At 45.6% G+C, this 14,170-nt stretch overlaps 1 protein-coding gene across 3 annotated transcripts in view; it reads left to right on the top strand.

Annotated features, from left to right (window-relative positions):
• The first annotated feature begins 8,760 nt into the window (after positions 1 to 8,760).
• The window catches only part of tnrc18 (trinucleotide repeat containing 18), a 52,315-nt gene continuing 46,905 nt past the window's right edge, over positions 8,761 to 14,170 (top strand). For 2 of the 3 annotated variants that reach the window (XM_056402108.1, XM_056402106.1), the window contains exons 1-2: positions 8,761 to 8,912; positions 10,675 to 11,018. In XM_056402108.1, the coding sequence (XP_056258083.1) occupies positions 10,811 to 11,018 (208 nt within the window). In that variant the 5' untranslated portion in view covers positions 8,761 to 8,912; positions 10,675 to 10,810. Of the gene's footprint in view, positions 8,913 to 8,941; positions 9,458 to 10,674; positions 11,019 to 14,170 lie in introns of those variants that run through there. The other variant, XM_056402107.1, reaches the window with a different exon arrangement.

Here is a 14,170-nt window from a genome sequence, read left to right as displayed (position 1 = left end):
TGTCTGACTCTTGTCTGTCTTTGTAAGATGTTTGGTGTTTTGTTTTTAAGATGCTGAAATCTGACGATCTCTCTGCCAAAAAACACTGATTAGAGCAGGAGGGTTCAAGTGAGGTTTAATTCAGTCTTAGTTACTAGATGCTTTAGTGTTGGAACATGAAAATAACTAGTGCAGCAGTAAAGGATCAAACTTGGCAGTACTTTATTTTTTTTTTTTTTTTTTTTTAAAGTTAAATCATGATTCTTTAAAACATTCAAGCATTTAGATCTCACATTTCAAGCTTGTTTATCACAGTTAAAGGATAAAGTTAGCAGTCACATTTCTCTCAGCTCTAACAGGCCTGTGCTGCACAACCTTTTGTTGTTGCCATGAAAGATGTTTGACAGGCTGCTATCAGGTGGTTTATTGAGCAAACTAACCAATAATTTATCATTTGGACATCTGAACCACATTTTTGAAATTTCAAATGGTTATCTAATGCTGTTTACATCACATGTAAATGCATTAAATGTAATATTCCAGGCATTAGTTTAATGTGTAATATTTCAAACATGCGAGTCACTGTTAGTCACAGCAGGGGAGAAATGTTTTTACAGTCATGACACAACCTGCAGTTTAAGATCAAAGGGAAACTGTTTCAAAGCTCAGATTAAAGAGCATGTGACTCATGACTCACAGGTGTGCTCTCACACCTGGGCCAACTGCACACTTACTGTATTTAACACCTGCACCTTCCTCCCTCTGTTGCACCAAACTGTTTTTTGTTTTTTTTAAATGTCAGCAGTTTAAATCCTGGACGACGTGAGAGGAGATCTGCTGCAGGTCTGTCAGAAATGTAAAGGAGAAATGACTTCATACTCTACCTACAGGATACATGTTTGTTTTCTTGGTCTATGTAAAAGTTTAGATTACACAGGGTGTGTGCCATTTGGCTGCTTTTCAAAGCACCTGATCCAGTTGCACAAGGATAACCTTGGTGTTAATACACACCCTCATGCTTCCAGTCAACAGCTCCCAAACTCTGGAATCGTTTCCCTCCAGATCTGAGATCGTTCGACTCTTTAAAAAGCAACTAAAAACCCGTCTGATCAGACAGGACTGTAGCTAACATGGTGTTTTATGCTTTTAGCCAGTGTCCGTTATGTGTTTTTCTTCTTGTATATTTTATCTTTATAGTTTTTTTTTTACTTTTGTTTTAATTTGATGTATTCGATTTGAATTCTTTCATTTGATTTTTTATTCATTTTGATTGTGAAGCACTTTGTGACTTAAGTCTGGGAAAAGTGCTGAACAAATAAACCGTGCCGCTTGCTAGTGCTACAGAAAGTGAGTACAACTTTTATCTCATTTATTTTGTATAAATATTTTTATGTAGATTATATTTTGTCATTTCATTATATATAATGCAAAATAAGTACATACTGTATTAGGAATCAATACATTCCCTATAGAGGCGGCAGAAATACAAACTTTATAAGGACGGAGTTTGTGCTGCTGATTCCTATCACCATGGCAGAACCGTCACCTCGCCTCATCTGTACCTGCTGTAATATTCTGCCTCAGCATCAGTGCCGCAGTGTTGCCTGGCTCTCAGCTGACTGGGCGTCATATTAAGGTCTAAAAGGTCAGGACACCCCGAGGAGGTCAGTCATGCATGATGAGCTCAGATCTCAGGGTAATCATTAACTGTCAGGATAAAAAGAAGCCTTTTCTCTGTCCTCAGGCATCTTGTCATGACGTCATGAGATTTGTGGTCACGCTCTCTTTGTGGCATCATTATGTCACCGGTTGGTTATCAGCTAGAAATGATCACAGAGACTTCAACAGCCTTAGTATTCTTGGACTTTGTTCTGACCTGCAGTTGCAGCTCCTCGTAGAAATCTCTGTCGTCGTAATCCAGCTGTGACTTCACAGCAGCTGCACAGTTTAGACGGGAGATGGCGACAAAGGCCTGTGTATTTATTTCTGCTCAGCGTGAGCTGTGACTCTCTGCTGTGCGCATCATGCCTTTATTTTCTCTGCATCTCAAAACATTTCATTCACATTAAAGCTCGTGCAAAGAGCTCGATGTGACGCCACGCCTTTCATGTTGATTCGAGTGTTGTGTGTGAATTTCTGTCTTTGAATCATAAGGTCAGGCTTCATTTTAATATAATGGCCGAGGTATTACTGGGCTGGTGTAATGGACATGGGGGAGTGCCAGAGACAGGATTGCGTATTTAATCCAGCAGCAGCAGCAAAGGATCATGGATAAAAGATGGAGCGTGCCATTTACGCTTTCCTAGAACTGTGGAAATAGATCCTCTGCTGATGCGGGCACATTTCCTGTCCACATCTAAAAACAGATCTCCACATTTGCATATTACAGAGATGAAAGAGGATAAGATGGATGCTGGATGGTGGATGGTGCAGCCCCACCCTCATGTTCTATGCATCATATCCTGTGTCTGTGTGTGTGACACCACCAGATCCAGCACTAACCAAAGTCATGCTGCGGCCATTAGTCCGGCTGTCCCACTTTCATGCAGTATTCTGGGGCTGCGTGGAGGCACCGCGTCATGATATATGATGATCCAGGAGGGCTGTACACGTGCATACAGAAGTGTGTGTGTGTGTGTGTGTGTGTTTGCATTGCTTTGAATTCATATATGCATCCATTAAGTCAGGCTGCATGCAGAGTTCCTGCTGCATGCACATACACACTGAAGATCAAGCATGTTTGGTATTGGAAATTTATTCCCACCCCCTGTGATTCTGCTGAGACTGCTTCCCTCTGATATCCTCTTACTGCCACGCCAGCAAAACAGTGCTTGGCGTGTGTGTGTGTGTGTGTGTGTGTGTGTGTGTGTGTGTATGAGTGAGCTTCTTGAGGTTATCGTGCACGTGTGTTTGTTGCCTGTGCAGGTGTGAGCTCTGCAGGTGTTTGTGAATGAGCCACTCCAGCTACTCGGTTCGAAAATGTCTGTAACAGCACAATGTGTTCCCCTGAGAGAGGACGCAGAGGGGGACCAATTTGTCAGAAAATTACACTCACCGTGTTCCTCCATTTACTACAGCTGTGCAGCTTTCCAGCAGCTCCACCGGTCAGGTCGCCCATCCACCCTGCAGTTCTCCTCTCTCTCCAGCAGAGGAGGCCACGGCGCCACATGAGTCTGGCTTATAAAGTGGGTGAAAGGCAAATAGAAGGCTACCACAGCTGACATAAGGAGGCCAACAGAGACTAATGGATCATATTCACACACACACAGCAGCTCCTCTTTTCGACAGCCTGGGAGTGATTTGCATTCTTCTGAGCGCGACATGTTCACTGAGGGTAACGCACGCCCTCTGCACCATTATTGCATTGATTATCAAGTTGTCTGATTAGGTGCTCGCTGACATGAGGCTGTCATCTTTTAGATAACGAGCATGTTGTTTTTACATATGGACGCTGCAGTGTCAGGAGGGTACAGAGGTGGGGAGGCCCACTCAGGGATTTTCTATCTTCTTCATGAGGTTTCAGCGGCCCTGACACATCACCACTGCCCTTTTTTATTTTTCTTTCTCAGCAGGATATGTGTCTGTGTCTGCATCGATGTTTCCTCAAGGTTGTGGCGAGGCTGGGTGGTTTTTATTTTCTCAAAAAAAAAAACTCCATGATTTGTCAGAGCTCTGAAACCACACGACTCAGGCACAGGAAGAGACGCCGAAGACACACACCCTGTGCACTGCAAGCTTGCTCGAGCACCCTCGATCTACAGTTCACAGCCCCCCACCACCACCACACCTCTCTCTCTCTCTCTCTCTCTCTCTCTCTCCATACCCCCCATCCCCCATTTTGGTTTGAAGCAGGGGCAGATGGGATGTCCTCATCTTGGTAACCATTTTCCATAAATAAACATACATATGGATTTGATTCAAATGAAATTGCAGCCTGTGTTTCTATGATTTCTTTGGCGGGGACAGAAATCTTCATGTTACATGAACACAGGAGAGTGACCTGCTGTGTGTGATGTATGTTAAGCACATGTATGACCGTGTACGGTAGATATTTGCTCTATCTGCTTTCATCTCACTACTTTTTTTTTTTCAATTTGGAACAACCAGAAATAAAAAAGCGTCACTCGATTATAAAATCGTGAAAACGGGGAATGTGTGAAGTGACAGATAATCACACGTGAACCAACACGCAGCAGCTACATTTTCTTTGTGAATTCGTGTCATCTGACTACTTCACATTCAGCTGAATGACTGTCAGGGTAGAGTGCCCCCCCCCCCCCCTCCCCTCCAGTGGTCCACCATAAAACCCTGCAAGGCACTGTCTGATGATTGGCAGGTACCCCATGAGGGCTGTGTGTGTATAAGTGGGGGTTGGTGTGTGTGTGTGTGTGTGTGTGTGTGTGTGTGTGTGTGTCTGCTTGTCTCAGACTCACTGCCATGTTTACTGCATACATGTGTTTGTCTCTGTGCACACGTTTGTTTCAGCCCAACAGATAACATGACACTGCAATTAGCTCTCTTCACAATCATGTTATGGATTTGTCCTGCTGCAGTGCAGCACTGGCTTCAACAACAATACACTGCTTGTGTGGAGCATGAGACAAGGTATGATGAATGATTCAGCCCTGTGGGCATGCAGGCACTCTGTGTGTGTGTGTGTGTGTGTGTGTGTGTGTGTGTGTGTGTGTGTGTGTGTGTGTGTGCGTGCACGTACTGGTGTGTATGTGAGAAAGCTGTTTGGGAGGGGGCTCATAAAATATCTGGACTGTTGTTATTTATTGCTGTTTCTCATTTGTCATTTATGGAATAGTGTAGAAAATGTGTAATTGGGAACACGGCCATGCATTCAGGCTTTATTAGCACCCCCAGAGCGAGGACAGACGTGCTTATGAAAGCGCTGTTATTGATGGGTGGGTGCTTATGCAGGAGGACATCTTTCCTGTATTTATTTATTTATGTATTTCTTCTCCAGAGAGAGAAGTGCAACCCCCAGCTGAATTAATCAATGCTGCCTCTGTGCTCTGTCCCCTGTGGGTTAATGCAGCCACATGCCCAGAGAAAATCAGATAGTCTGAGCTGCCAAATCAAATCATTTACCTGATCTTTACTTGATCCCTCGGCTGATAGGACAGAATTAACCCAAGCCCCAGCGATGATATTTGAGGTTGATGTTAGATGTGGTGTCCAGGCAGAGATAAGAGGTAAACAAGATGGACAGGAAAGAAAAACACAACTAACCTAAGACAGAGATGAGGATAACAGATCTTCTCATTGTGCAATGGCCCACAGAATAAAAAATCATGTCAGTGGAATGAAAAATCGGCTGTGGTATTATATTGACTCAGCAGCGTTTTAGGTAATAAATCATGGATTTCAGTACTTTTCCACTGCAGCCCCACATAGAGCACAAGCTTGGAGCTTAAAGTTGGACCATCCTCAAAGAACCCAGTTGGTGTATAGGCTCTAAAAAAACATAATCTACCAAATGGTCCCATCTGTTCCTGCAGTAAAGCGTCGCTGTGAGAAGCTCTAACCTAGAAATAAACAGATAGTAGATAGGTCTGTAATTACCATCCAGTGCTGAAGGTGAGAACCTGGATATGAAGCACACATTGTTCCACTGATTAAATGTGCAACAGGGAATTTTGAATTAGTTTTTATTGGGTTGTTTTGGCTGAACAGCTGATGGATTAAATTGCACAGAATTGCACTGAGATAGCAACATAATTTAGGACCGTCACATTCAGCCTTTGGTGAACACAATTAAGATGATTTAATTAAATTGGAAGATTATGTTCAATATTGCTTGTGTGTAAAACATGCGGCACGTGATGCGTGTGTGGATAGAGAATAATATTGCTCTCCTTATTATCTGAAGGAATCATGATTGAGCTGTTTGAGGAAACTGTATTAAAACCACCTCATCTCGCAGCCATACCCACCTCAAAGTGGAGACCCCCCCCCCCCACGAGCACCGCGGGTTTTGGTATTTGACATGAAAACACAACAAGGAGAGGGTGAAACCTGCCTCGTGCTCGCAGGGTGAAAAGAGAGCAACAATAGGGCCTTAATCTGAGGGCAGTGTCTGAAATCCCAGTCGGAGCGGTTTGGAGAACAAAGGCCGGGTCGGACGGCCCCGGGACGGGACACCGCTCTGATCTCCGCCTGGTCGCCTAATTCCCTTTCCGGGTTCCGTCAGGGGTGACAGGCGCTGCGAGCAGACAGGTCAGCGGGGTGAGGGCTGTCGCCGGGCGGCTTCTTCTTTCTCCCCAGCTCGGTGGTAATGTTGTCCGATGGGCTTAAAGAAAAAAACACACACTCAGACCGACCACCGGGGGTTGTGTTGCACCTTCAACCGGAACACCGGGCAACCAGGCGGGAGGCCCGTGTCTCCGCCGCCGCCGCTGGTGGCTAGTGTCCGCGGCTGCAGTGGAGGAGCTGCCTCCGCTGCGCTCTCTCTCCTTTCGCGGTTTGGTCCCAGTTGAAGCTTTTCCTTTCCCCCTAACGGAGGGTCGCCTTGAAACCGACAAACTGTCAGGAGGAGGGGCTGGAGAAGTAGAGAGAGGGGGGAGGGGGGGTGGGGTAGGGGTGGGGGGTGTGTGTGTGACATGGGCAGCTTGAAACCGCCTCAGCTTCTTTTTCTTTTTTTTTTAAATCAACATTTTTTGCAACTATGTAACACACAGCGGTTTACTTCAAAGGAAACTTATGGATAATAAAAAGTCAGATAAGCACCGCGCACGAGGAGGAACAGAGAGGTCATGTGAGAGGGTGATTAAGAGCCACAGTTCACACCAAAGGTCCAGACCCCCCTCCCCCCCCCCACACGACCCCTCCTTCCTGAATTTTAGCATAACAGCTCTAAATGAGCACGCCACTTTTTCCTCCTCTTCTGATGCAAATCTGTGTGTCAGACTCCGCCCACATTATGCACAAGGAGACGTCACCCACACAATCTGTTTTTGTGCATTTGTATACCGAGAACCGCGGGCACCAGCCTGTTCCTCCGTGAAGAAATGTGTGTGTGTGTGTGTGTGTGTGTGTGGGGGGGGGGGGGGGGGGGATTAAAAAATGTGGCGGTCATGAAGGCGACTACAATGACGAGTCTCATGAGAAAGGTGCAGGATACTGTTGGTCAGTGCCCGCCCTTCATCCGCCTTCTACAGCACTGAGGGACTATAGTTCTATTTTTATTCAATATAGATGTGACATTAATGCCTCTTTATAGTGTCTCTCCTTCTATATTCTTCATTTGTTGGACTCCTGACTAACAACTAATGGTGTGCTCTTAAACACTGGCGAAAAAATGCGAAAATTAAAATTAATTTTGAAAATTAAGATTATTATATGGATATCTTCTCAACTACAGTTTTCAGGAATTACAGGAAACGTCCCTTTTTTTTAACTGTGAATTAACTGTGAATTAAAAACAAGTGTTTAGCCTTGCGCTTGTTTTGGCCAACAGAGGGGGCTAGCTGCTAGCTATAGCAGCTTCAGAAATGAAGCTAAACTAATCAAAATAGAGTTATCCAATCTGTTTTTTGGTTGTTTTTTTTTGTCATTACAAGGCAGAGATGAAATTGATTGGCTCACTCATTGGTCAGGAGTTCATAACCAGACACTAAACTAATGAAAACAAACATACCCAAAGCCCCCCATCTGAAACTTGAAAACATTCTTAAGTAGAAAGAGGTGAAGAAGTTGCCCGACAGTGTGTAGTGGACTTCACATGACAACATTCACAAGAATACTTTTATGAAAAATGCTTTCGATGCTTTTTAGGAATATAAAATAATCGAGGAATAGACAGACAATCCGACTTCATGACTGCTTCAAAAGTAGGGAGCCGTCGTTTTATCAGTCATCGCTCACTGTAGTTTATTACAGTTACCATGGTCAAAATACAAGAAACCAGGGCTGTCCCCCTTTTTTACTTCATAGATAAAAGCATTGGATATTTCACTGATATATTGACCACTGAGCTGGAAATGTCCCGTTTCCATCACAGAAATCTGGTCACCTTATTTCATATTACACTCATCTTTGTCTTATGATCATACATCCACATTTGGCCCAAGGCTATAATTGGTTGTCTATGGTCTGCCAATGAATTGAAGGGGCACTTAAAAATTGTGCAAATGTTATCTCAAGTTTATATTTTTGATGCTTGAGGTTTCCTTTCAGGAGGGGGGGGGGGTGCAGTGGAAAGAAATATGGGCTTCTGACTTAGGTTAATTATTCACTGTTACCCACAAGTAAACTCACCGGGACCCACACTACATTAAAAACAAGTGCAATATTTCGGAGGGTAACTACGCCCCCTCACTTTCCGCTTCCCAATCATAAAGCGTCTGTTATAATTGGCGTGGAAATGGGTGGGTGTGTGTGTGTGTGTGTGTGTGGGGGGGGGGGGGGTCGCCTTGAAACTGGCCCCCACTACCACCACCACCAACCGCATTTAAAAAAAAATTAGAAGAAGAAGAAACCCACTGCTTGTTTTGATCCCTCAGTCTTGAAGGGAGAGGGGACCTTGAAACGGCTCAACCTCCTTGCTCCATAATTGGTTTTATAGTGCTGGCGAGCGGCCAGTGTTTTTTCTTTTTTGTTTTTTTTAAACACTGGAGACTTTTTGGATTGACACTCGACGCAGCCAATCAGAGTGCAGCTGTGCAAACACGCACTGGGCTGGGCTGGGGTTGGGTGGTAGCGAAGGAGAGGGGCGGGGCTTGCAAAAACAATGCTGTGTTTCATTGCTGAGGAGTTTACGGACGCGTCAGGGGCTTTCTCTCCCCCCCCCCCCCCAGTTATCCCCCCAGTTTACCTTCGGACGAGCCTGTAATGGACTACTCCAGTTCTCCCAGCAACCTGGACGGATTTTGAGAAACGTTTGCATTTTTTAGCTCCTTACCCCCCCACAGATTTTCTCCATTCAAGTAAGCGCTCGGCATGTTTTTTTTTTTTTTCCTTGTTTGGTTTTTCTCTTTCCCGGCTGAAGTGCCACAGTTCTCGGCGTTTTAAAACACAATCCGGGCTGTAAATGTTGAGTGAAAAGGGCGCGGAGGTTTGCACACACGACATTTTGGATTTTTTGTGTGTGTGTGTGTTGATGTTGTTGTTGGGAAGCTGTTGTCGGTGTGGAAACCTCCACTTTCGAGACGTTTCCTCCGAGAAAGTTTTGTGTGTGTGTGTCTCGTTAATGGAACCGTGAAAAGTTTGAAACGTGGCTGTAAAAAGCCGAGCTCCTCCGCTGCCGTGCCGCATGGAGCTCAACCGAGAGGGACACAGTCCAACCAACCCCCCGGAGTTTCCCTCAGTCCGCTCGGGGGCAACATTTGTATCTGCTGTGTTTTTGTAAAGGAAGGGGAGCAAAAAAAAAAAAAAGGTTTATTGTGATTTCTGAACGAGCCTTTCTTCAGATCCCGCCCGCCTGGATATCACGAGTCACTGCTGTAATGTGTTTGCTTGCAGCCTTTTGAAGGTTATAGCGACTTTTAGCCTTGTTGGTTTTTCTAACATTAATTAATTTACTTAACTAAACAAACTGCTGTTTATTTCCGGGGAATGTGTATTAAAATAAATGGTCAGCGTAGATCCCTACAAAACGCCAAATATATATCTCCGTGTTGCCTTCGGATAAAGTCGCGATTGCTTGTTGTTGTTGTTCCTTCTTAAAGTAACTTTTATTCTATCTTTCTGTATTTTAATTTGACGCACGAGGGGGTTTTCGAGGATTTTGTTTTATCAGCTGTTTTTTTTTTTTTTTTCAAAACGATTAAAATCGACCTTTAAACAGATCCAAGACGCGCATTGCTCGGGTTAAGCTGAATTATCCGTCGATTAAATGATATAAAAACACAGAATTACATCTTAATACTGGTTCAAACTGGGGTGTGGATGGTGAACCGTCGATAGTCTGCTTACAAATGGGGTTTTAGTTTTTAAACTGTGGGCTGAAGTGTTTACGGGTTGGGTTTTGATTTCTTTCCCTGGGCAGCACCCATGACCAATTGCGAAGTAGCCCGGACTAAATTCGCATCTGTGGGCAACAAAACACCGCTAACCCCGCTGATTAATGATGCAGGGTTTTGCAACCTTATTTATTTTTAACCCGTTTGAAATTTATATTTGATGCGCCTCCAGTATTTATGGTGTATTGGTTTACAGGGCGACTCGGCCCACAGCCAGCATTGCTGGTTTACGGTTTAGGGAAACAGCTGGGTAATCGGAAAAGGTAGAAGAGGTTATTAAAATTTGACCGTGCGCGTTTCCATCGCAGGATCGCGGAGTGTTTTCATGGCCGGGGCAGAGCAGCAGCAGCAGCAGCAGCCGGCCGCCCCTCTCCTGGTTGTGTGTTCCCTGGGAAGCGGAGCCCCGGAGCGGCTGCCTGCTCGGTGTGCGGTGGGGGTGGAGTGCTGCTAGTCCGCTCAACCATTAGATCATAATATTGTGGATATAAGTTAAAGCTGCATTGAGATCTGCAGTTGGGACACACCAGGAGCGAGTCTTATGGTCTTAATGTCGAGCGGCTTATACTCAACGTTTAGTTTTTGAAGTGGTTTTCCAAACTGCGTCATTGCACGTTTGGGCCGCCTGTTCGCTGGAAAGAGGAGAAATCCTAAAACTACCAGTTCAACACAGTTTGCTCAGTCTGCCCTCAGATTGTGAATCAAGCGATTTTCTTGTTGTATTTTGTAGGTCAGCAGGATGGCTGAGAAGGAGCTCGAATCGCCTGGAAAACTAAAGACATTATTATAGCCAGAATTGTCTTTTTCGGAATAGGGGGCCTATCCGAACGGACAAATTCTTTTTACAACTTTCCCCTCTGTGGATAATGGATGGCAGAGATTTTGGACCTCCTCGATCCGTCCACGTACCACCTCCGTTGTTGGCGGGGCTCGCAATGGAGTCTCACCGACTCGGAGCAGCAGCAGCAGCCGGGAGGATCCCTCCCTCGCCCGGTCACTTGGGCGCGAGTCATCCGCCGCCTCTCCACTCTGGAAAATTCTTGCCATCGGCCATTAACCTACATCCACACCACAGTAAGTACAAGACTGCTAGACTGCTTCACTCTCACTGTCAAAAAAAAAAATCAACCCTTCAACCTTCAATCGATCAAATATTAACTTGATATAAGGCTGCGCAAAAAAAAAATAAAATGCGCACAGTTGGTGACAGCGTGTGCGGTCATTATTCTGATGTTCTGTGGGGAAGGAGCCTGGATGCAGGTTTCACAGGGAGGAGCGGCGGTTCTGTTATAAAGCTGTGACAAGTTTCAGATGTGGAAGTATGGCCTCATGTTAAGGACTGTGAGTCTTAGCGATGGGCAACGCATCAGCGGAAAATTACTTGGCAGGTTCCGATACACACACACACACACACACACACGCACGCACACGCACACACATCGTCGGGTTTTTAAAGGCACATCGGGGCCGAGTGTGGAGCGCGGTGGTGTGGGTGTTGTTGCAGCAGTAGCAGCAGTAGTACTGTGCAGGTCAGGGTGCAGTGGTGTTGGATTGTGCATGTGTGGACCATTACACCGTCATGGCAGCAGATGCAGATTGTGTGTGTTTGTGTTGGGGGGGGGGGGGTAAAGTTGTGACCTTACACGGATGACAGACCACTTCTTACCCTGGTGGAGAGGGGGTGGGGGTGGGGGGTTGGTTGGTTGCGTGTTTGTATGAGTGACGAATGGCTGTGGTTCAGTCTCTAGTATCTGGAGTAAAAGCCACTCTGCTGGAACAGTTGGCAAATGGCTGATGCTGCTTTTTTACTGCATTTGTACCAATTCTGTTGGACATCCCCACTGCTGCCTCGAGCAGGAAGTGTGTGTGTGTGTGAGAGAGAGAAAGAAAGTGTGTGTGTGTGGTGGTTTGATATATTTGGCCATTAAGGAAAAGGTGTGGCATTAACCACACAGAGGCTTCATAAACCACACTCCCATGTGTTTGTTTACATCACTCTCTACCTGCCTTGTGTGTGTGTGTGTGTGTGTGTGTGTGTGTGTGTGTGTGTGTGTGTGTGTGTGTACACAGTATCACCTGACTGCAGTCAGTAGATCATCTACAGTATGTGTTATTCCCTGCTGAGCTGGTGATTTTCCCTTTTTCACTTTCACCGCCCTGCACCCTGATCCCTGTTCCAGCTATTAGTAATGGAAGCCCTGAAATAACATTGTGCAAAAAGAAAAGAAAGAAAGATAACATTGAATGTTTGCGTACAGTTTGTGGTCAGTCAGAGGGAAAGTTCTTGTTAAGGTTCAAACCATATGTTGTGTTTGTCTGGAAAATGGAAAATCTGACACACTCCTCATGGAGTTACTTTCGTGCCCCCCTGAAGTCGCTTCCAGTTTCTCTGGTTTCTTTTCAGATGTAATCCCCCAGAGATAATAATATTCCAGTTTAGTTTATCTGTGTTTCCCGCTCGTCCTCATCGTTGAGCGTGGGTTCAATGCAGCACTTGTGGTTTGGAGCGTGAGGTACTAGAGGTCTAGTAAAGTGAGGCGGTGCTGGCAGGGCAGGGCTCTGATGAAGCGTTAATTTGACACACCGGCGGAGCCTACACACTCGACTCACGCACACGCACACGAGAAGCTGTCAGAGATGAAATCAACTCGCAGCAGGGAGTGTTAGGGTGATTGACGGGTGTATCGCAGCAAAGAGATGTGCCAGGGCGCAGTTTAGTGCAGCTAGTCGATATGATTTTGTGCCTTCAGAATAACATGGAGGTGAAATGATCAGATGTTTGGATTTACTGTAAAAGGGGGAAAAAAAAGAGAAAAAGCCACAATTTGTTGGTTTAAAAAACGCGTCTTTGCAGCAGCAGCAGTGTGTTTTCAGCCGGGATGATGTTCCTCCATTTCCCCTCCTGTGGCTCTGAAACGAGCTGAAAACTGCTTGCGGTGTGTGTGCAGATGTGCTTGTGTGGAACAACTCGCTGTGCTGCCAGAGGGAGGGAGGGAGGGAGGGAGGGAGGGAGGGAGGGAGGGAGGGAGGGGTTGTGAAGTGGAATTGACCCAACCACTGTTCCAGCCCAGATTGGTAGTTTAAACACTCCTTTTAAAACGGGATGCATTTTATTCTGCCCACACACTGACCTTCTCACTCCCCGACTCTCATCTCCCAGCCTCCGCCCACTAAAACACACCACCGTACGACACAGGTCATTTAGCTTTACGGCGCTCCTCCATATCAAATCCCCACACATTACATTAACCGAACCCCCGATCGAGAGCTCGGTCCCATGCTTGTAATAACACTATACGGCCCTGTTACATGATAATTACCCGGTAATTGCAAATGTTCATAATGTTCCCATTTAATTGCAATAAGCAGCGTGACTCCAGCTCTGAAGCAGCCGGTGTGCAATCAGAGGAGCCAAGGCCGCCCTGCCACTGTTTTTGTTTACACGTGTTTCATGGAATTCGAGACATTTTTTTTTTTTGCACTGTCGTGTTTGGCTGAGCTCTTGATAGCAGGGTTGACTGTTTATAGCTGCCAACACACTCCTATTTCCCAGGAGCCTCCCTTTATTGAAGTTCAGTTTTAATAGGGTTTCCACCTGACTTAACGGAGTAAAGTGTCGCCCTTATTTCCACACCTCCAGGTTGTCAGATGTGTGGGAGAGACAGATTTGTTTTTAAATGCATTGTAAAGCCGCAAATAGTTTTGTTGACGTTTGTGCTGCTTGTTCATTCGCCCGCGCAGGAAGGGACCTCTGTGAAGACATCCTGCTTTTCTACCTGTATCCACACAGGTCGTATCTAAACACGGCAAAGGCCCCCGTCGCTGTTTGTGGATGTAAAATGGCTGTAAATGGTCCTCTTGTCTGCTGGAGGTGAAGATGCCTCCGTCACCAGATTGAGGCCATCTGTCCTCTCCGTCCTCTTCCCTCCCTCTCGCATCCGAGAGCAGCGGAGGTGGGACCTGCTGAAATGTGACTGTACCGAGGAGACGAGGCCTCAGATGATTTTTATTCCTAAAGCTGAGCTGCAACCGTTAAAGGCTGGTGTCAGTTTATCATGAGTAGAATCAACAATTAAGGATAAGGAGTTTTTTTCATCTGAATGACATTTTTTACACTGTGTTTCCCAGATGTCACCTTGGATTTTGGCCAATTAACCACTCAGCTCTCATCTCTTTAAGCAAACAGAGTAATGTTGCCGCAGCTGTGGGAAATGCAAAGCACATCA

Source organism: Seriola aureovittata, chromosome 17 (assembly GCF_021018895.1).
Source record: "Seriola aureovittata isolate HTS-2021-v1 ecotype China chromosome 17, ASM2101889v1, whole genome shotgun sequence".
NCBI classification, from domain to species: Eukaryota; Metazoa; Chordata; class Actinopteri; order Carangiformes; family Carangidae; genus Seriola; species Seriola aureovittata.
The sequence above is the reverse complement of the archived record's forward strand: the minus strand, read 5'-3'. Positions and strand labels throughout refer to the sequence as shown.